At 43.0% G+C, this 22,186-nt stretch overlaps 1 protein-coding gene across 4 annotated transcripts in view; it reads right to left on the reverse strand.

Moving 5' to 3' along the window:
* PTPRB (protein tyrosine phosphatase receptor type B) overlaps positions 1-22,186 on the reverse strand; it is a 67,687-nt gene that overhangs the window by 41,273 nt on the left and 4,228 nt on the right. For 2 of the 4 annotated variants that reach the window (XM_031589465.2, XM_090138679.1), the window contains exons 3-5: positions 16,445-16,686; positions 11,102-11,378; positions 303-581 (exon numbers count right to left, since the gene is read on the reverse strand). In XM_031589465.2, coding sequence (XP_031445325.2) covers positions 303-581; positions 11,102-11,378; positions 16,445-16,686 — 798 coding nt within the window. Of the gene's footprint in view, positions 1-302; positions 582-11,101; positions 11,379-11,476; positions 11,745-12,396; positions 14,534-16,444; positions 16,687-22,186 lie in introns of those variants that run through there. The other 2 variants (XM_090138688.1, XM_031589464.2) reach the window with 2 other exon arrangements.

A 22,186-nucleotide genomic window follows, 5' to 3' on the forward strand; every position in this document is an offset into this window, starting at 1 on the left:
CTGCCAAAGCAGATACCTTACGATAGGTCACACAGGTAGGTGCCCAGATGGGTCTTCAAAATCTCCACAGAAGGAGACTCCACAACCTCTCTGGAAAACCTGTTTCAGTGCTCTGTCACCTTACAGTAAAGTTCTTCTGCATATTGATACGGAACTTCCTATGTTCATGTCAATTTATAATCAATTTATATATATATAATGCCAGGTAGAAGAATTATATGAATTTGCTAATTTTTAAGCACAGAACTGCAAAATACTGTAAGTGGTTTTACTCAGATGAACTACAGTAAAGGAAGTCCTACCAGTAGATCCATTTATGTTCAATTCCGGGGTACTTTTATTTCCAGCAACAGCAGTGAGGACAATATTGTATTTATTCCCAGGGACAAGGCCAGTAAAAGTTTCTTCAGTTTTTGAAAATCTTCCTGGTATGGAGGATTCTTGTAGCTTCTTATTACTGTGATCAAATACTATTACATTATACAAGTCCACCTTTCCTGGAGAAGGATCCCATTGAACCTGTAAACTTGTGAATGTAGTTTTCTCCTTATTAATTTCAAAACGAGGCGGTGGTAAAGGATCTGTAGTTAAAACAAACAAACAAAAAAATATAAACCAACAGCAACAAAAAAAAGAAAGAAAACATAAACATTGGGACTGTGAGAAGCCTTATATGGTACTAAAAAAACCCCAAACTTCTACAACTCTCCCTTTTCATCATCATCCTGTCAATGCTCTTCAAAAAGCCTTCCCCATTTCTGAACAACAAATTACTGAAATCTGCTTTAAAGAGACTCCTACAGAATTCAGAAATGTTACTTGTGTATATGTGTACATAGTCACACACACACCACTATAGAAAAGTGCTTGCAGTTGTGGATGTAAATCACGAGGTTGAAAATCTGATGATGAGTAAAACAATAACAACTGTAACAAGAAACATCAAAATAAAAAAAAAACCCACAGATAATGCCTCAGTATAATATAACTTTACGGGTACAACAGTATCATTGGCTTTCACTTCCAAGCTTCTAGCACTCACACATAAACACTTCATCACTCAATCAGCAAAAGGACCACAATTCTTTGTTATTCATATTACCCTCAATGGAATAAATACGTTTTTCTGGTGTACTATCGTTTATAGAAATTTAAGTAACCCAAACAGTAAGCTGGACAAACATTTAAGAAAAATGTGATGACAATAATTTAATAACTTAATTATAACTATTTCTCAGAAAAACAGTCTGTGGTCATGTTGTTTATTAAGCAGGTCTCAAGTAAAATCACCCGGAAAACACACTCTAAAGGGATGGCAAACATTCACCAAAAGACTGGTTGTTTGTATTCTCCTGGTATATTTCATCTCTCACAAGACTTCATGCAAATCCAAAGAAATGTACTATACGTCAATGTATTAAGACATTGACATTTCTCCCAATAAGGTTAAACAATTGCATAATAAAATGATTCATTAATACAACTCAATGCAGAAAATAAAGTATTCACAAGCCAGGAAGTAAAAGAATAAAGGCTTCCCAAAACTGAACAATTAAATTTGGCTTCCACGGGAGTATGCTCTTCGCTATTCTTGTCTAGCAAAGAAGGAGTGGAAAGGACATCCATTTTTTGCTGTGGAAATCATATCAGTGACAGGGTTTCAACTATGAGCATCTCCCTCATAAGGAGAGCTTTAAATTAGGAAGGAGAGAAAGGGGGATAGTTAACAAGCAGTCCTGTGAAGGTTTTAAACGAAGGATATGGGGTGATGTGATGGAGTGGGATCAGAATATCAACAAAATGGTGATTGAGCAGGGTCACCTGCAGCACTTGCAGGTTAGCAAGGATATGTCTACAATGCACCGTTACAGAGAAATATCTCAGACACTTTCTAGGAACACAACATACTGGATTAAGCATCCTAAGTAGCTGTACGCTAATGTATGCAGTATGGGAAACAGACAAGATGAGTAAGAGATTGGGATCACGGAGATGCGGCAGGATGGCTCTCACGATTGTAGAGTTCTAGTGGAAAGATGCAAGCTCTTTAGGAAGGACAGGCAGAGGAGACAAGGAAGAGATATCACCCTCTATGCCAGTGACCAGCTGGAATGCATAGAGCTCTTGTTGAGGGAGGGATGGGGAGCCAACTGAGAGCTTATAGGTTAAGATTAGGGGGAGGACAGGGCCAAACCACATTATAGTGGGGAGATGCTACAGGCCACCAGACCAAGAAGACCAAGTGAATGAGGCTCTCTATAGACAGATGGGAGCAATCTTATGTTCACAAGTTCTGGTCCTCATGGGGGACCACCTGAGTATCTAATGGTGGGAAAACACTGCAGGGCATAAACAATTCAGGAGGTTCTTGAAATGCATTAATGGTAACTTTCTTCTCCACAAGATAGAGGGACCAACAAGGAGAGGTGCTGTGCTGGACCTCATTCACACTAACAAGGATGGACAGGTTGGTGCAGAATGTGAAGGTCAAGAGCAGCCTTGGCTACAGTGACTGTGATAATAGCAGAGTTCAAGGTCATCGTGACAGCAAGCTCAGAACCCTGGACTTCAGGAGAGCAGACTTTGTCCTCTTCGGGGATCCACTTGGAAGAGCCCCATGGAATAAAGCCCTAGAAGGAAGAGAGGCTCAAGAAAGCTGGTTAATATTTAAGGATCAGCTCTTCCAAATTCAAGAATGCATCCCAACAGAGAGGAAGTCAGGCAAAAATGTCAGGAGGTCTGTATGGATGAACAAGGAGTTCATGGACAAACTCAAACAGAAAAATGAAGCAAGGCTGGAAGAAAGGACAATGAACCTGGAAGAATACAGAAATATTGTGGGATTGAATGCAACCTCAGCAAGTTTGCAGATGACACCAAGCTGAGTGGTGCAGTTGACACACTAGAGGAAAGGGATGCTATCCAGAGGGACCTGGATAGGCCTGAGAGGTGGGCCCAAGGCCAAGTGCAAAGGTTTTGCATCTGGGCAACCTCAATCACAGATACAGGTTGGGTGGAGAATGGCTTGAGAGCAACCCTGAGAAGGAGCTGGATGTGTCAATTAATGAAAGATTCAACATGAGCTAACAATGTGTGCCTGGAGCCCAGAAGACCAACTGTATCCTGGGCTGCATCAAGAAAAGTGTGACCAGCAGATTGAAGGAGGTGATTCTACCTCTCCAATCTGCTCTTGTGAGATCCCACCTGGAGCACTGCATCCAGTTCTGGACCCCTCAACACAAGAAGGACACGTAGTCCACAGAGCATGTCCAGAGGAGGACCACGAAGATGATCAGAGGGCTGGAGCCCTGTGAGGACAGGCTGAAAAAGCCTGGAGAAGGTTCTGAGATCTCTTAGCGGCCTTCCAGTACTTGAAAGGGACCTACATGAATTCTGGGGAGGGACTCTATATAAGGGCATGTAGCAACAGGACAAGAGGGAGTGGTTTTAAACCAGAAAAGGGTAGATTTAGACTAGGTATCAGGAATAAATTGTTTTCTGTGAGGGTGGTGAGACACTGAATAGGTTGCCCAGAGAGCTCGTGGATGCCACCTCCCGGAAGCACTGAAGGCCAAGCTGAATGGGGCTGTGAGCAACCTGGTCTAGAGGGAGGTGTGCCTGCCTGTAGCAGGAGGTTTGGAACTAGATGATCTTAAAGGACCCTTCCAATCCAAACCATTCTATGAGTCTATGACTGTCAGATCATCCAGAGAAGGCATTAGGAAAGCTAAAGCCCTAACAGAATTTACTTTGGCCTGGGATGTTGAGATCAACAAGAAGGGTTTCTACACGTACATCAGTTACAAAAGGAAGACTAGGAAAAATGTGAGCCCACTAAGAAATGAAACCAGAGAGCAGGTTACACAGGACAGTGAGAAGGCTGAGGCACTAAATGAGACCTTTGACAGCATCCTCCATAAGATTGTCATAAAGAAGCATGGGCTGGATGAGCAGATAAGTAAGGCAGATTAAAAAAACTGGCTGAGTGCCCAGGCCCAGAGGGTAGTATACAGTGGTAGAAAGACTAGATAAAGTCCAGTAATGACCAGAGTACTCCAGGCATCAGTACTGGGTCCGTTAATGATCTGTATGATGGCACAGAGTGGACTCCTGGTAAATTTGCAGATCACAGAATCACAGAATGGCCAGGGTCGGAAGGGCCCTCAAGGATCATGAATCTCCAACCCCCCTGCCACATGCAGGGCCTCCAACCTCCCCATTTAATACTAGACCAGGCTGCCCAGGGCCCCATCCAACCTGGCCTTGAACACTTCCAGTGACGGGGCATCCACAACCTCTCTGGGCAGCCTGTTCCAGCACCTCACCACTCTCTCTGTAAAGAATTTCCCCCTGACGTCCAACCCAAATCTCCCCTCTCTCAACTTAAAACCATTTCCCCTTGTCCTGCAGTTATCTACCCTTTCATAGAGTTGATTCCCCTCCCCTCTGTTGGATCCCTTTAGGTGTTGAAATGCTGCAATGAGGTCACCCCACAGCCTTCTTTTCTCCAGGCTGAACAAGCCCAGCTTCCTCAGCCTGTCTTCACAGGGGAGGTGCTCCAGTCCCCTGATCATCTTCGTGGCCCTCCTCTGGACCCTTTCCAACAGCTCCCTGTCTTTTTTGTACTGGGGGCTCCACACTTGGACACAGTATTCCAGATGGGGCCTCACAAGAGCAGAGTAGAGGGGAACAATCACCTCCCTGTCCCTGCTGGCCACCCCTCTTTTGATAGAGCCCAGGATACCATTTGCCTCCCGAGCCGCAAGGGCACACTGCTGGCTCATGTTAAGTTTTTCATCTATCAAGACCCCCAGGTTCTTCTCTGCAGGGCTGCTCTCAAGGACCACTCCTTCCAGTCTGTATGGATGCCTGGGATTCCTCCGGCCCAAGTGCAAAACTCCGCATTTTGCAGATGATGTGAAACTGGAGGGAGTGACTGACTCACTGGAGGTTCATGCTGCCATCCTGAGGAACTTCAACGGGAGGAGGTGGGCTCACAAGAATCTCATGAAGTTTAACAAAAAAGTGCAAAGTCTTGCAACTGTGGAGGAAAAAACCCAGGCACTTGTACACACTGGGGGCTATCCAGTGGAAAGCAGCTCTGCAGAAAAGGACCCCAGAGTCCTGGTGGACATTCAAGTCCTGGTGGAATCAGCAATGTTCCCTTGCCACTAAGAAGGCTAATGGTATTCTTGGCTGCATTAGGTAAAATATGGTAAAGAGAGGTGATCCTTTCACTGTACTCAGCATTTGTGTCCATGCCTTGAGTACTGTGTCCAGTTCTGGGCTACGGAGTAAAAGAGGGACATGGACATAATGAAGAGTCCAACACGGGACTACCAAGATGATTAAGGGACTCATGCATCTTCAAAAGCTACACAGACATCGTTCTGGGTGATCTGCCCCAGGTGGCCATGTGTGAACGTGGCAGTTGGACCTGATGATTTCCAGAGGTGCCTTCCAACCTGAATTGTTCTGTGATTCTGTGATCAAGGCTGATAGCTGAGATCTCTATATCAGCAGTGCTTTAAACACAGATGAAGACCATTCTTTCCCAATGCAGCCATTCCTGGCCTTGTCCCTAATCAAGGCAGATGAAAGAATATGAGATCACCTCCCATTCTAGGAATACAATGATAGGAATATCATGGGGATAGGAGTGTTTAAGCTGTTCTTCTCCAGAAGTTTCATTGCTTCTTACAAAACTGTGCATCATACATTCTCATCAAGGTTTGGATGGTATGCTTTGTCAAACAAAGCATTTCAAAAGAAAAATACAACGCCCCAATTACAATGCCCCCTGGAACCTAGTTGTCTGCTTAAATCCACATTCCTGCTTTGGACTACAAAGACACTATTGACCTTTGGGGGAAAAAAAAAAAAAAAAGAGAGAAAATCAAATAATCAAATGAATAAAATAAATAAAAATAATAACTATCTTCTTTTCTCTAATCCTTTCTTTAAGGCAAAACTACTTCTGCTTAGATCTGAAAAAAAAAAAAGTAAAAATAATTAAACTCAAGTCAAAATCTGAGCACATAAAAATTCAGGCCAAATAAAACTTCACGCAGTCACAGCAACTGAAACTGGAGGTTTTAATAAAAAGTGTCAGGAAATTCTAACAATAGGCTAAGAGTACCAGCTCCACCTATAAAATATACTAAGTGACTAAAGACTATTATGTTGGCAAAAGTGAATAGCAGGGACTTGTTGCTTGAAGGCAATTGCTCTAATCGGAAAAGGTCAAACTTGGGGAATTTGAAATAAATTCCATTGCTATGTATGATCAGATACACAGACATCTGAAAAAGTTTTAACTTGACCAATAACCAGAAAACATTCATGATACAATTGTCAAGAAGTTCAACTCTCTCTCTGACAAAGTTAGGATAAGGCAGACTGGTCACTAGACGTGCAGAAGCAATCAACATTGTAATCCACACCATTTGTCAAAAACTACAAGACACCTCCTACATTTTTAGAAGTACTTATACTATCCTAATCAATCTGTCTTCCAAGGTGCATCAAGAAAAAAAAAAAAAAAGAGTTGCGTGCCTAGAAGGTGAAGTTCAGAAATTCAGACTTTATCTAATCTATCTGGTCCAGAAAACAAAACACTCAGTGCTCTGTACATCCGTTAGAACAAAGGAACAATGAGATTGGGAAGTGCCTGGGCTGAAAGAGCCCTGGATGGAAACAAACACTTAAAAAGCCATTTACATTGTTATACAATTCTCTGCTGGCAACAGTACAACACTGATATATCACAGAAATAAAAAAAAATTCAAAGATATTTATGTACCATTTAATACTATATGAATTAATGTCTCTTGGTCTACAAAGTCCAGAAGACTTGATGTTGCTTGAATTACATTGCACCTTCATTTTAACTTCTGAGAGGGAGAATCTGTTCTGTGAACACTGATGCTATAAACATATTTTATAGAAGCAATTGATATAGTTTCATCATGTCCCCATGACGTGACTCCCAAATCCATTCTGTAAGCACAAAATCACCCCTGCATTATGCAGGAGAAAAAAAACAAAAAAAAACTGAGATAAGTGAGTGCTGAGGACTGAGGATGGGGAATTCTTGATTCCAGTCTCAGCTCTCTTCCTACCAAATCACTTGCTTTTTTCTAGTTATCCCTTTCCAGAAAACAGTAAATGTTACCTACTTTACAAGATGTTTCTGAAGATTAAGCAAAAAGGTTTCATTTCACTGTCTTTAGGTACAAATGCCCATTTCTTTTGGCTGACGTGTAACATCAAGTCTTCAGAACTTTTCTTTTTTTGAACTCTACCTTTTGAGACAATGCTCACCACCATTACGGTTGATTATAGATTACAGGATTACACAGCCTATAGTTGGAGCCATGTCACAGCAGCTGTTCTTACACATGGCTAACAAATCAGATTTATCCCAAATAATTTGAAATTTATGAACACATGGCTGAGTTATGCTTCTGGCTTTTACAATTGTGTGTTGCAATGGAAAAATACTCTGCCAGTCTGTTTCTTACATGGTAAAAATTTGTAACCTCTTTTCATTCAAATATTTAGCAATTTGTTTGGACAAAATTCTATTTACCGGTTAGTTCTTTCAGTACAGCTAAGTTGGATTAAGGAGAAACAAAATATATCATTGCAATAATTTTGTATTAAAAAAAAAACAAACTTGAAAATCTGATCTCTAAGCCTGTTTTAGAAGATTTATTGAAAGCAAAGAAATTCTCCAGTTGTTTCTTGTGGCTCTCAAGACCAGCATTTTACTTCTGAATTTCAATTCAGAATCACAATTCATAAATGTAACTGTACATTAGAATCTCTTCATACACTACTGCTTTTAATTGCAAAATTTGCTTAAAAAACCTAGAGCCATTTCCTGAAGATATACTACCAAAAGACAAAGTTATGCAGATGCACAGCCATTTGCAGAATTGAGGATGTAAAATGTATTTTCTTTGAAATCAACAAAGGCACAATACCACCTTTCATCATACAGTAGCTCGTAGTAACTGAATTATGAGATCAATAAAGAAGACAAGAATGCACCAGCAGGTGCATACACTGTTCCAACATCAGAATGTCAAACATGCCAACTAGTTACATGGTTTTATATGTTGTTTTATATAAATATATGTACACTAAACCATGTAACAAACGATAAATATTAATCTTACATAAACTAAACATCCAGACTCATGTCTACTAACATCTGTAAACTCAGGTTTTCAGTGGAAAATGTAACTGCAGTGCCCTTTCTTCCTTTCCTATTCTGTCAAAATAGCGCATTGGCCAACACTGCATGAGTCTGCATATCTGTGTATACCAGGCTTATACAGTATGTAAGTGACTGCATTTGTCACCATTTTTTGAAGAATCTATTTCAGTTGTCCTTTATAGAATTAAGTACTTGCCACTTTAAATAATCTGTAGATAAAATTTTCATTGAGTGAATAGATGCATAGGACTCCGCCTCAATGGACTAGTGTGTTTTACTGCATCACTACTCCTAGTTGTTGGATTTCAGATGTATGCACTCAGACACTGAATGGAAGCTGCTGCTTTACTCATAGATTCACTGAGGTATTACATGACAGCTTATGTAGTTTTGGTGAGCTACATGCTTATTCTCTCAGAATATCAGACTTGCACATAGCACAGACATAATACATCCTAATGGCCATCCAATTGTAAAATTAAAGACGTAAAAGGCTAAATTCAGTTAAGGAGCTGATCCTCTCCAATCATTTACATGATAACTGCAACTATGGTATGTATTATTCATCACTTTCACTATAAGCTTTTAATCAGAACACATCACAATCAAAATCTGATGAAGTATTTTGGATGTTGTAGATTTAGCTGCTCCAGTAATCTGTATAACAAATGTGATGAAGAAGCAAACTCCCAATAGGAATGAATACATAAAAACTGTCATAGGATTGAATGTGGGGACGAAGTTAAAGTTTCTGAATTATGTATATACATGAATCTATGAATTTCTCTCTCTTTATTTATTTTATCAAGGTAATACAGGTGTTCAAAAGCTAATTTTGCAAAAAGTAAACATATGAGATAAGATTCCTCTTACTTTGACCATCTAAACTTCAGGTTTCTAATTTAATTTACGCTCTTTCTGTGGTCAGTGAAGAAAGCTGGGCACCTCTAAAGGATAGCTTTCTTAGATGTACTGCTCAGGAAGGCAACCTCACTGAGTAGCAAGGTCAGACATCGTATTTTTAGATGGCTCATGATAGCTCAGTTCCGCTACCATTCATGTCAGTGGAAATTTTGTTTACAATATGGTTGAAAATATTGCTCATACTTCCATATGCATCAGATAGTTTCCAGGAACATATACCATAAACCGAAAGTACTGACACCAACTTGGAATGGTACAGGTGAAGAGAGCTTCCAGAAAACTGGCTTTAAATGCTGCCCCTAGTGGAAACACACAGAGGAATACAGAACTGGACCTCATTCTGCACTGAAACGCATAGTATAGACAATACAACATAAGGTTGATGAGGGGTATAACAAACCCTACATATTCTTTAGATCAAGAATCTGGAGCTACATGCATATTTTAAACACTATCAAGTAATGCAAGAGATGCAAATGAATTAAGAGATGTGAGAAACCATGGAGTAATTTGACCAGCTGAATTGGAAGGAAACCACAGCTCCTCTATTCTTATTTCATGCTTTTGACAGATCTCCGCTATGCAACCCAAACAGAAACCGCATTTCAACTACTGAAAGCTAATCTGTAGTACTTCAACTTGAACTGATTAGTCTTTTGACTCTGACATCCAGTACATGTATTGCTGATACAGTATAGCTACAATCAGCAGTTGCATCAGTCACTTTCATCATCTCACAGTCCCGCAAAATGCATTTACTGATAAAAGTCATAAGTGACATATGCAAACTACTGCCTAAATGATTATGCATTAACCAAAACGTGATTTAAAGTGCTATCTTTTCCTCTACCTCAAGAACTTTTTAGAGCTCTAGTACTTGGCCCTGGCGGTGTTTCATACCTGTCACTCTGATAATGGTTGATTTATTCTTTCAATTTTCAAATTACAAGTTATCAATATTTGAAAGATTTGGGATTATATATAATATGGACCTAAACCACCGTTTGTATAGAAAGTATTTCTTGTTTCTACAAAGAGACACTTCTTGTGTATATCTACCACACCAGACTTGCCACTAGATCTTTTTAAACTTCAGCTGTCAAGGCAAATGAATGGAGGGTATTTACTGTATTTGTAGAGTTACAGCAGGGAAAATGGTCTGACCGTAAATGAGGTGTCTGAACAAGCAACTGCTAAGTGCTTAAGCAACTGCTAAGTGCTTAGCTGCCATAATCTTCAGTGCAAATACTAGAACACCTCTCCGATGCTAGGATTTCAGGAGTAAATCAGGGAGGCATTTAATGACAGACCTTAATTAAGATATCTCCGTTTTGAGGCTTGCGTTAGCACCTGGAAGAGGTGGAACTGGACATCATCATCCTTAAAAAAAACATTGATAAGCACAGAGAGAGTCCCATTCTTCTGCCACTGCATTCAGTTGCTCAGTGTGGCTCTTTGCTTCCCAGTGCTGCGTTGTTCACATGCACACACAAGCACACACACACAAAGGGAAATGCTGCTGGAGCATTTTCACAGCCACTTGTGGATCCAGCACAGCCACGCTCCTCACACATCGGCCCATCATAACATCTTAGTGGTATTCAGCACAAGGGGACGTGCAAGAAATTTCAGCCTTACTTTCTGACTTCTAGACTCTGATGAGACGGGATAAAAAAGTGCGACACGGTATTAGATAGAATGAAACCGTGAATTATCCTTGAACTGCATCCAGCAGTCATAACATGAACTGCATTTTAAACACAACAACTATGCTGTCACCCGAGGAACTACGAATCCAACAGGTTTGGATGAGCGGAAAGGATGCCACCGGTCGCCGCTTCTGGAAGCACTGCGCTGGCAAGCAGCTCGAGGGGCTGAGGAGCGGCAGAAGGCGCTCACCGCCGACCAAGCCTCCCTTCCAGCCCGCCGGGCTAGCTTTTGGCAGCGGCTTACCTGTCTGTATGGTGACGTTGGCGGCCTCCCCGTCGGCGAGCGGCTCGATGCGGAGGTGGTACCACGTCCCGGCTTCCAAGTCCCGCACGGTGCAACCGTAGGAACCGTTGCCGGCGCTGGCGGGCCGGCAGCCGGCGGGCCGTCCGTCCTCGGAGCGTCCCGTCAGGTTGAAGTCGCAGGCGCCGGCCGCGGCGCTCCAGCGCAGCCAGACGCTCCGCGCGGCCACGCGGCGCTCCGTCAGGTTGGCGCTGCAGCCCGCAGCCTCCCCGCGCGCGGCCTGCGGAGAGGAGAGAGAGCGGGCACAACGCTGCGACACCCGCCGGCAGCCGCGCCGCCCCCCGGCTGGTCCCGCTGCCGCCCGCGGGGCAAACCCACCTGCGCAGCCCTCCTCACCCCGCTGAGCGCCAGCACCGTGCACAGAGCGAGTCCCGCTCCATAGCTCAGCATCGCCACGCGCTTTTATCCGCGGAACCCCTCGCGGGGAGGGGGGAGGATGAAGAAGGCGAGCGGCCCGCGGACCCTGGGGGCGCCCCCGGCCCCGCTCCCCGCCGGGCTGGCTCCCCGCGGCGGCCGCCTAGCCAGCCCTCCGCCGGGCCGCCCGCTTGCTGCATGCGCTCGGGGCTGCCCCGGGCGCCTCGCCGCCTCCCTGCGGCCGGGGGGGAGAGGGGGCGGCGGCGGCGGCGGCGGCGGGGAGTGCGCGGGGGCTGCCCGGCGGCCGAGGAGGAGCGGGGGGCGGAGGAGGCGGGGGAGGCGGCCGCCGCTTCCCACGCTGCCATTCTGACCCGGGCTGACTCCGCTGGAGCCCTTTCCGCGGACTTCCGCAATCAAAAGGCGATTTCCTCGCCGCTCGATGCGGGGGCGGCGTCCCGGGGTCCATGACAGGCGGCCCTGGGGGTGCGGGTCGTCCTCGGCGGTGGCTCCCGGGACGCCGCCCCCGAATCCTTCCCTCCCCCTGGTCCCCGGCTCTTCTTCCCTCACTTTCCTCTCGGCCCCTTCTGCCACCCTACCTCCCTCTCTTCCTTCCTCGCTGCTTCCTCCCTCGTCCCCTTCCCCACGGGGCTCCCACTCCTTGGGCCGCCATTTCGCGCCTCCTGCCTTCCTCACCTCACCTGTCCCTCACCTCGCACCCACCTTGCCTGCCTTGTCTCCTTTAGGTCTCAGCCATCCCAAAATGCCCCTTCCAGCTCCCTTTCTTTCTTTCCTTTCTTTCCTTTCTTTCCTTTCTTTCCTTTCTTTCCTTTCTTTCCTAACATCCCTTTTCTGGCTTAGGGATTTGCATGGCTAATCCCCAATACCTCTGCCTTGAGGACAGCCTCAGGGGCACACAGGGTGCATCGTGTACCTCCAAGGCCTCCATCCTCTCCCTCATCCCGCAGCACTGTGGCGGAAATCATGAGGCTCCAGCAGAGCCAACCTGCTGCCTTCAGTCCCATATTCAGAGGAGCAGTCTGTGTATCAAAGGCCAAGCTTTTTGTTTTGCTTTGCATCAACTCCTGTCCTTGAAATATTCCCCAGAATAACTCCCAAGCTAAAATTACACACTAGAGAAAGCAAAAAGACTCTGTGTTTAAAGAAAGCATAAAACAAGCCGTGAGCAACTCTGAATTCAGCTATAGCTGCAGCACAGCTCTCCACTTCTGTCAAACACACCCATTTCCTTTTATTTAAGTTTTCAGCCTCTTAAAATTCATGTCTGTGCAGATGCAGGGTGGGGTGAGGGAGAAGAATCACTGTTAAAATTGTTTTGGACCATCAGATACTCAGATGGGTAAATTTGTGGTTGCGTAAAGGCAGAAGAATTCAACATTTATGTTTTTCAGATGGAAGTGGCACTTCTCTGCATCTTTCTATATATGCATACATAGTTTTAACTTCTAAAAGCAGCACCTTAAGCAAGTTCATCCTGTTTTACTTTTGCCCTGTATTGATATTTAGGGGGAAAAAGGTGCTACCGTTTAAAAATGTCAGTCTGCCTTTCATAACAACTGCTGCTGTAGCATTTTGGGGGGCATTCACCTGTCAAACACAGTGCAGATATCCAAAAAACCTTAGCTTGCACTGGGAAACCAAAGGTCTTAGCACTGGTGGGTGGTTACCTGTGCTTGTGGAAACTTTCATCTGTCCCAGTGCAGCACCACGCATGGTCCTGGGGACCTGGCACAGACAGTCTTGAGCTTTACGCTGCAGACTCATGATGTCCAATAACTTTAGGATCACTAATCTTACTTAATGTTATAAATATATATTGGTTATTACGGAATTGTCTAACTCATTGCAGAGCTAAATCTCCCTTGGAATAAATGTTTTACATACTTCAGATAAAAGGAAGGACTGTGCCTCAAAGAGCTCTTTCAGTGATAATCTGTTGATGGTGTGTGTATTAGCTGGGACTGGGACTAAACTGATATAAGTTCCAGGTCAGAGATTTTTGCATTTTTAGATAATTATGTTTTGGTGAGTGAGTGGTATAAACTACTTTGACATTTTTCTTACACTGAAGAAGAGCAAATTTGAATGTTTATTGATATGTTTGGAGCACTTCAGACCCCTCTCTGAAAATGAGAATGTTCTGAACAACCTGCATGTTCAATTCAAGCTTGCATTGCAGGGGCTTTTTAAAGCATATTCATGACTTGAATTTGCAGGGAAACTCTAATTCAGATGTACAGATGTAGGTGTAAATTGGCTAGACAGATGTAATGTATGAAAAAAAAAAAGTTACTGCAAACTCACAAGATCCAGGAAATAAATGTGACTTATCAAAAAGTGAAATTTAAAGATTCTTGGAAATGTCTGTCTTTTCCAGCTAACATAAGATAATGCATAGAGAAAAGTTGTGTTGCTGCTTCTCAGCATTTCCCAAAAATTAGAAATTTTTACTTCATTACTCTTATTCTTGCCATCTTGCCTGTTCTAGTTATATTAGTAAGAAAGTTCAGGTTTATGGGTTTTGGGACTTCTTTTTATACATCATACAAAGCTGCTTTAGAAGTAATGTCTACCACAGATGTCTATGCCAACACTGAAATAAAGCGGGGGGGATCATTCGTTCACTAGTGGTAATAAATGTGTATAGAATAGTCGACATAATTATTTCCAGAGTGCTATTGAGTGCTATTGAATAAACGGGCTTTTAGCAAATCAGTAGTCATGCTGTCTTTAGCACTTACTGATCTCTGTGGCAAGCCAAGAAACTAATTAAAAAGAAAAAAAAAAACTGGAAGTGACTTTTGGGAGTGGCCGGATGTGTCTCTAATAGCAGGCTCCAAAGTCTCTTTCAGACACTTTCCCAAGGTTTCCTGACTTTTTTTTTTTTACACCAACCTCTCTCTCTGTCTCTCTAATCAAGAGGAAATGGGCTTTGCATAGCTTTTGTCGTGGCTTGAAAGTGCAAGCTGCAGTTTTACTTGAAATTCAAGGCTGCTCTAAACTAAATATTTTGTTTGATTAAAGTGTTAGCATTGTCATCCACCTCCCTCCCCCCCCCCCCCCCGTTCCAGTAGGCATGATCACAGCCAAATAACGTCAAGGCTTTAATTTTTCAAACAAGAGGACCTGGCCTGGGGCAGATGCAGTTCATAGAAGTTCATTGCTTCCTGATAGCAATTATTACTCTGTGTGTTTTCAAATGTTAACTCCAATTGATCTTTTAAATATGTCTGCTAGTTTGACAAAAATGTTTTAAATTCCACTCCAAGGACAAGAAAGCTGAAAGTTAGAGGCCAGAAAAAGTTAAGTTTGTATGTCCAAAATGGAGTATCTAGGTTCAAGTGACTAGACATGGCTGGACACTTCAAGGGACACATACTCATGAATTTTTTTCACATGGTTATCTTCAGGAATCAGGTTTGAAGGCTTTGACCTAAGCATCTTGCTCAGTGCAAATCAAGTGAATGAGGAGAGGAGCTGGGGTAGGAACCCAGGAGGTGATAGCTTCAATTCAAACAGTGCCTTCCCTGTAGCACTGATGGGGCCATTCAGTAGGAGTGTTGGAGGCTATTCAGGTAATACCTGGTTCCACAGGGCATTTCCATTTGGAAGAGACAAACATTCTGTGCAGGAGGCTTACATATGAGCAGAGAACATGGGGTAATTAGCTCAGCCTGCCTGCACCAACCCCAAATAATGATATTTTGAAAGAACCATCCATCACCTCTGGACTAGGGTGGGTGCATCCATCATCAGCTCAGTCCCTCGTGGCCAGCACTAGAATAGTATTGACAGGGTCCATAAACCCTGAAGTCAGTAATTTGCATCAACATTGTCCTGGGTGACAATTCTACTTTCTCCCTGTCTGAAGCAGTCTGTAGTGATGTTGTTCAAACCAGACTGTACAGGATTTCCTTAAAATAATCAGGATATGTAGAAGCTCCTGTTGTTCTTACTCTCATCTACAGTAACACTGACACTGAAAGTAATAGCTGAAATGCATTCACTGACCCCAATAAATAGAGTGCGGTGCACTCTCCTGAAAAAAAAGCCAGGGGATTTAGGGATTTTCAGCTCTAATCCCTATGTACTGATAGCAAAATGGTGACCAATCATCTCCTGAGTGCTTTAGGTGTAACTGTGGACATTTTGCCAATGATGATGCCAGATTTGCTCTCAATTTACTTCTTTGTGGCTTGCCCACACAAAAACAGAAGATTGGAGGTACTGAATGCCCATTTTTAGCTTCTTTCTATGTATGGGGCTGGCACCTGCATTCCCCTCCTCTGCTGGAGTTGTTTGTGTTTGGACTCTGGAACAGCACACAGATGAAGGAGCAGCTGTGAGTCTTCCCTCTGACTATCAGTCAGCAGATAAGCTGACCAGGGTCAAGGGAAGGGTTCCTCATAATGCAAGTTAGAACACTGAGTTTTTACTTGCTGTAGTCTATAAACCATGTATGCAATTTTAGAACTCAAATATCCTAAAAGAGCTCATAAAACACACTGTTTCTTAGAACAGAGTTAGAGCAAGACCCTCACATCATGCAACAAACCCATGGCGGAGGCTAAGTTGCTGGGAACGGATACCCCAGCTCCTGTGTCTGCTGCCACATCCATGAGCATTCCATTGCTACTCACGTATCCTGAACATTTTTCCTGTAGCTTAGACGTTTTCCCAAAGCACTGTGTGCACCACGATTGTGCTGTACGGAAGAGGCAGATTTTTTCTGCAGATGTACTTATAGCAAAGGGAACTATCAGCATGAACAAAGAATCCCATCAAAATAAAGAACAAAGCTCAGTCCTGCAGTTAGCTTTTTTTAGTCTGTGAAACATCCACCTGTAATAGCTCTCAGGCTCCACAGAGTGGAGCAGGCTTAATAAAAATCAATCAATAATTTGTCTGCCTTACCTCCTCCGTAGTGCTGGAGTATTGTGGAGGAGTAGTTGGGACAGTGGGTTTCTCTGTTACAGCAGATTTCAAGTCAAAGTAGAGGTTTTCAATGAAGTTTCTTGTGAAGTGTTCAGTCACATTTCTGATGGACATGTGTGTGCTGCTACTCGCCGGCAGCTTGTCAGGCCTAGAGGTAGTAGTGTTTAAAGGGGAGGATGCAGTTGTAGTACTCCATACAAAAGTGTCTGCATCTTGGAGATCTAAAATAAATAAAGGAAAGTAATTAAAAGGAGCTCTACATTTTTATAACCAGTTCCTTAGACGCCGGTAAGTATGGCTGTTATGGTTTCTAAGTAGCTTAAATGCACCTGTCAGTTCTGGAGTTTTTGCTTTCAGCGCAAACATTTTGCATCAACATTGAAGTTTGCACAAAATATCAATGAACTTTCATACCATTCATTTTAAATGCAGCTCCTCACTGGTTCCAAAGTGTAGAGAAAGGCTGTAATTTGTCTTTAACAACACAGCGTTTTCACTCATACCTTTTTCACTTACGTGTTTTGTCAAACTGCATGATTTCAGCCTTATACAGTCATAAAAAGCCCAATGTGTAAGAACATGGCACAGATTCTTATCTGCCTTTTGTTGGTACAAATTATGACTTTGTGCATGGTAATAAAGTTCCTTGTACCCACATGGGACATTCCTCTTGTGATTTTAAATATGTCCTATGTAGACACCATGCTAACTCCCGACTGCTCTCTTTCCAAGGTTCAGTTAACAATGGTATCATTTAACTGAAGCGTCTGCAAATATAACTCTGGGTTTGCTTTTTTAGTCACGTATCCTTCAGAGAATGCCAAAGTTGCAATTAGAGTGCAGGAAAGATTTTACTACACATTTTTCCTCCACATTTTCATGGCTCTTCCTCCCAATTGGTATGTATTTAATATCCTTTCTTTGTGGCTGTGAGGGCAGGGTTCAATCTGTGGTGGCCTCTACATCTGGTAGCATCACGTTTCAGCTAAGTGATTGAAATTACTCACTGGCCCCTTCTCCTCACAAAAAGCTGCCCTGCCATTGCTGGAGTACAGCTAGTGTGTGTTGGCCCAATGCCCAAGACACTTTGTCTGTCCTTGAACTGGGGTCTACAATATGACAGAACCTTGTTTTGCTGCTGAGCCACTGGGCTGGTTGCCATTCATAATAATTTTAGCTCACAAGCCCTCTTAGAAAAAAAAAAAAAGACTGAGTTAAATTGCAGCAGAAGCTTCCAAATGTAATTACTTGGTGTGCAATTACGATGTCTTCACAGGCCAACATGTGATTACCTCTTTTCCCAAAGGATTAATGGGTGAGCTTCCATTAAGTCAATATTATGTTTTCTTGGGGTTCTATTATTTTTGGTATAAGTGTAAACATGCACGTTAACATGTTCATTTAGTAAAACTCATGGTACTTTCCTTTGCATCCAGAAATAAAAGTGAGATTATAAACCCTTGCAAGTGACACTTTCATACCACTGCTTTTTTATGTTCGACAGCATGGTGCATTCACCAGGTATGTAGTTCAGGATCCTTTTGTAAAGGACTGGCTTGCCAGGATGGGATGATACCTACTTGAAACATTTCCGCTCATTTTTTCTGTGTTTTCCTGGAAATAAAATGACCAAGTATCCATTTCATTACAAAAGTTGTTGATCAAGTATTTTTCAAAGTCAAGGCATGAAAAATAAGACTGTTGATTGCATTTTGCTTTCTTTTACAAAGAGACCCTCAGGTTTGCTTCAACGCTGAACGACAACCCTCATGCTGCTGGTGTTGCGTTTGCAGAATCCACTGCAGAGTGCCTATGGTGCAGAGACTGTGGTCCCGCATCACATACCTCTGTTGTCCCCATCCAAAGATCAGGTAAGAATCTGGCAAGGGCAGCCCTGTGCTCAAGCTGCTGTCAGCTACTGAAGCAAACCCTTCAGCTTACACAAGTCCCAGCTTAGCCTCAAGTCCATGTCACTCTGTTCCTGGGGATCTCCTATTAGGGGTCTCTGAAAGCCTGCGCTAGGCAACTAGAAATGCCAACACTGATGACTTGGATAGGATTAAGCTTGCTGGCTCTGTGTCTCTCAAATATCTCCAACTTCAGCAGGGAGTAGGCTACTGATAGGAAGATAGATTTAAAAAAAATGATGCCTGAGTGGTCAGCAGCCACTTAGAAAAAAAGGCCACTCAATTCAGTTCCTAAATATAGATTTACACACCCAACTTAAAAGCACATTAAAAAAAATCTTGGCTTTATTTATAGACAAATAGCAGCTATTCCAACAGGAAGACATTGACATTCCAGTGCCAATTGTGTTTTAGGAGAGCTGCTACTCCATAAAAGGTCTGTGGTTCTGCCAAGAGCATCTGTGGGACCCAGCACCCTGGGTAAGCAATACTCCTGGTGCGGGAGCTGAGGGGAGAGGCCAACACCACTGCCAGGAAAATGCCTGGTCCTCAGACCTGTGCCACCAGCCTGGGGAAGTGCTAGGAAGGGGCACTCGGTCGCTGCCCCACCTGGCTCTTTTCTTCAGCTTCAGCCTTCACCCAGAGGTTAACAGCATGTGGCAGAGGGCCGTACTGAAACTTGGGGCATGTATACCAGCACTTTTCATGTATGCAGTGCTGGACTATAAGTGTCCAGCTCTCCCTGTCCTTCAAGCATATCACGATCCAGACTTAAATCTAAGGAAAGCCACTAGAGTACTAGTATAAGGGCCCTCACGTATCTTCTTCAGTAGCAGGCACTTGCAAAAGAGAACTCTTTTCTATAGTAGTCCAACAAACAGGTTTCTACAAAGCTTGAATTTCAGATTTGTATCCCTTATAAACCAGAAAAAATCCCTCACTTCCTATCTGGATATCAGCTAAGTACACAGGAATCGCACCAGTGGGATTTCTCAGAAGTGTTTAACGTTGTTCTAGCAGTCTCTTTGGAAAACAGTCATAAAACTGTTCATGGGAACAGAACTGCAGAACTGACAGTGACATTGATCAATAGTGGCTGAATGATGCACAGTGTGTGAACGTACCATTGTAATCATCGGTAGCACACCCAGGAGAAATTGTGACATTATGACTAAGTGCATATTTCATCCATGGGGTGTACTGCAAACTGCATCCATCTGCACAGCAGCAGGCCACTTACAAGCAAAAGAAATCCATCAGTTCTTGCTAATATGCTTGTATGCTAAGCAAAGCGCTGTGTGAATATTGCTGGTTCCTTGTCAAGCACCAGGAACCCTATAGCAGTGCTTTCAGGCTTGGGCAAGCCAGTGTGGGGCAATTTGCTGCAGCTGCTTGCATTGGATCAATCTGCCTGCCCCCATAACGCACAGCTTCAGAGCACAGAGGCTGCATTGCTAGTGAAACATAAATGATTCAGTTATCTGTTGTATAAGAAAAAATGCCGTGTAAGGCTGCATCTAACTTGCTGACAGCAAGATTTTACACTCAGAGGGGTGGTTTTATAATTTCTGTACATGCAGGAAAATTAATTCCCTTTCTGGTTGCCTACTGAGTACTTGTAAATAAACTGCAAGAAGAAAGAATTTTAAAAAAAAATTGCTTGCAGGAATATGACAGAATAACAAAATTGCTAAATTGTCTTTTTTCCCCACGCTTTTGAAAACTGCAAAATATTTGCCACTTCAGAAAAATGTCTTATTTATCTGAAATGCTGTAGAGGTTACAGAGGCTTGTTTTTCTTGCTGGATGGATACCTCCTGGACTTGCTGGGTTTTAAAATGCTGAAGTAGCTATTTGGAAGCTCGTTCAGCACCAGTGCCAGTGGAAGATTCCAGATAACAGTGGTGATAATGCCATAGCTCTATCAGTCCTGCTTCTGCTTCTGGCACTCTGGATAGCCCCACCTCACCCGGAAGTAGATTTTTGGTATCCAGGCCCCATTAACTCCATGGGTCTCTACTGAAGAGAGCTTAGAAGGGTGGCTGCTGTGTAGACACTTAGGTCTCTGTTCAGTTGCCTAAATGTCCATACTTAGTGTGATCTGAAATGCCCTAGGGCACCTGAGACAGCTGCTTATGGCTTTCATAGAGCCCTATGTCTTTCTGGGTAGGCAGAAGCAGGTCTGGAGCACTGCAGATGGCATGAAAGCACTTAAACTGGGGCAACGGATTTAAGCCCTTTCTGATATTTGGATATCTAGAAGCTGAAATTCAGTCTGCTCTCTACAAAGAGGTCAATACAAAATAAAGAGATAACTTAATTTTGAGAATTACCAGTCTAGTTGTCTGGAACCGATATTTTTGTTAGCACTTGCAGCTCGGATGAAATATTAAAGCAGGACAAGCCATCCTCTTGGTTGCTCTGGGGAACTGCTTTTGTCACTACATTTCCTATGAAAGTAGCTTATCTGTTTTTATTCTATATTCACTGAACTAGACATCACTGAGACTTTGAAAAATTACCAAAACAAAAGACCTGGACTATAGTGTAATTTTTTTCTGTTATGTTTAGAAAATGTAAAAACACATTTATCTTTGAGCTTCTCTCAGTGTGGTACTAGATTGTGTGCAGGGATTTGTAGTTACACCCAGGGGTCTGACACTGATAGTTTCCTTTTTCCAGGAGGAGCTGAGCAGAAGTGGTTAGCCAGGTATTGCTTAGAGCAAAGAAGGAAGATTCAAGTAATTTTTACTGTTTCATTTTAGTGTTTTCTAATCAAACTCTTTTGCTTAATAACCCTATAATATAATAGTTCAGGGAGATCAAAACAGGTTTGGCTGAATGGTTTTTTAGGAAAAAAGTTTGAGTCCATCCAAAAGTAAAGTGAAAATATGAACTCTTCCTGGTCTATTTTATTGTGGAGAAAAATGTAAAGGGCACACAGAAAAATCCAACTTGTTACAACCTGTGGATGGATTGCTGCAGTCATTACCAACCGTATGGTGGAAAAGTGAAGGCCCAGAGATATTAATATGATTACAAAATTGAGTGAGAGTGGAAACTTCTCCTGCCCTTGTGCCACCTTTCTTTGGTGTTCTTCCCCTTTCCCAAGAAGACCAGCAGGATGATGCACTTATCTTTCTTTACCACATTGCTCACCTGGTTCAGAGTACACCCTGAGCATACACTGCCCTGCTCTCCAACCCATCTCACCACTGATGATGATAAGAGTGTTGGCAGTGGAGTGTGAACACAATGCACTCGTGCTCATATATGGACTAGCCAAACTGAAACGGGATAATGGGAAGGGAGAAGCCAATGTGACAAGGTGATAAAGAAGCAAAGATATGGAACCAGAAGCTGCGACAGGATCAGAGACAGGAGGTAACAGTCAGTGACAGAGGGCATGTCAGCATTTTGCTTATGTATAATATCTGATATTTTGTCAATGTCAGACTGTAAACAAAACAAGAGATAAAAAGGTACTGTTTGACTTTCTTGTCTGTTTTGTTTGATATCATTGCAGATCCCACTATGCTTCTTAAGTACCTGACAAGCAACAGTAAGAAATCAAGCTGTGCTCCTCTACAAAATCAGCTTCTCTTCTGAATGAGGTTTAATCCTGGTAACTATAGTTTTAGGGTTTTGCAGCTACATTTACTTCAGGAGATGTCCCTAGTGTATATGTTGCAGCAGAAGAGAAATGCAACACAGAGTGCTGCATTACAAAACAGTTCATGTCAACTTCTGAGACTAGACTGCCCTCCAGGCCACACATCAGTCTCTACAGCACTGTGAGTAATGTCAATATGCA

Source organism: Phasianus colchicus, chromosome 1, assembly GCF_987193195.1.
Source record: "Phasianus colchicus chromosome 1, bPhaCol1.hap1.1, whole genome shotgun sequence".
Taxonomy (NCBI): domain Eukaryota; kingdom Metazoa; phylum Chordata; class Aves; order Galliformes; family Phasianidae; genus Phasianus; species Phasianus colchicus.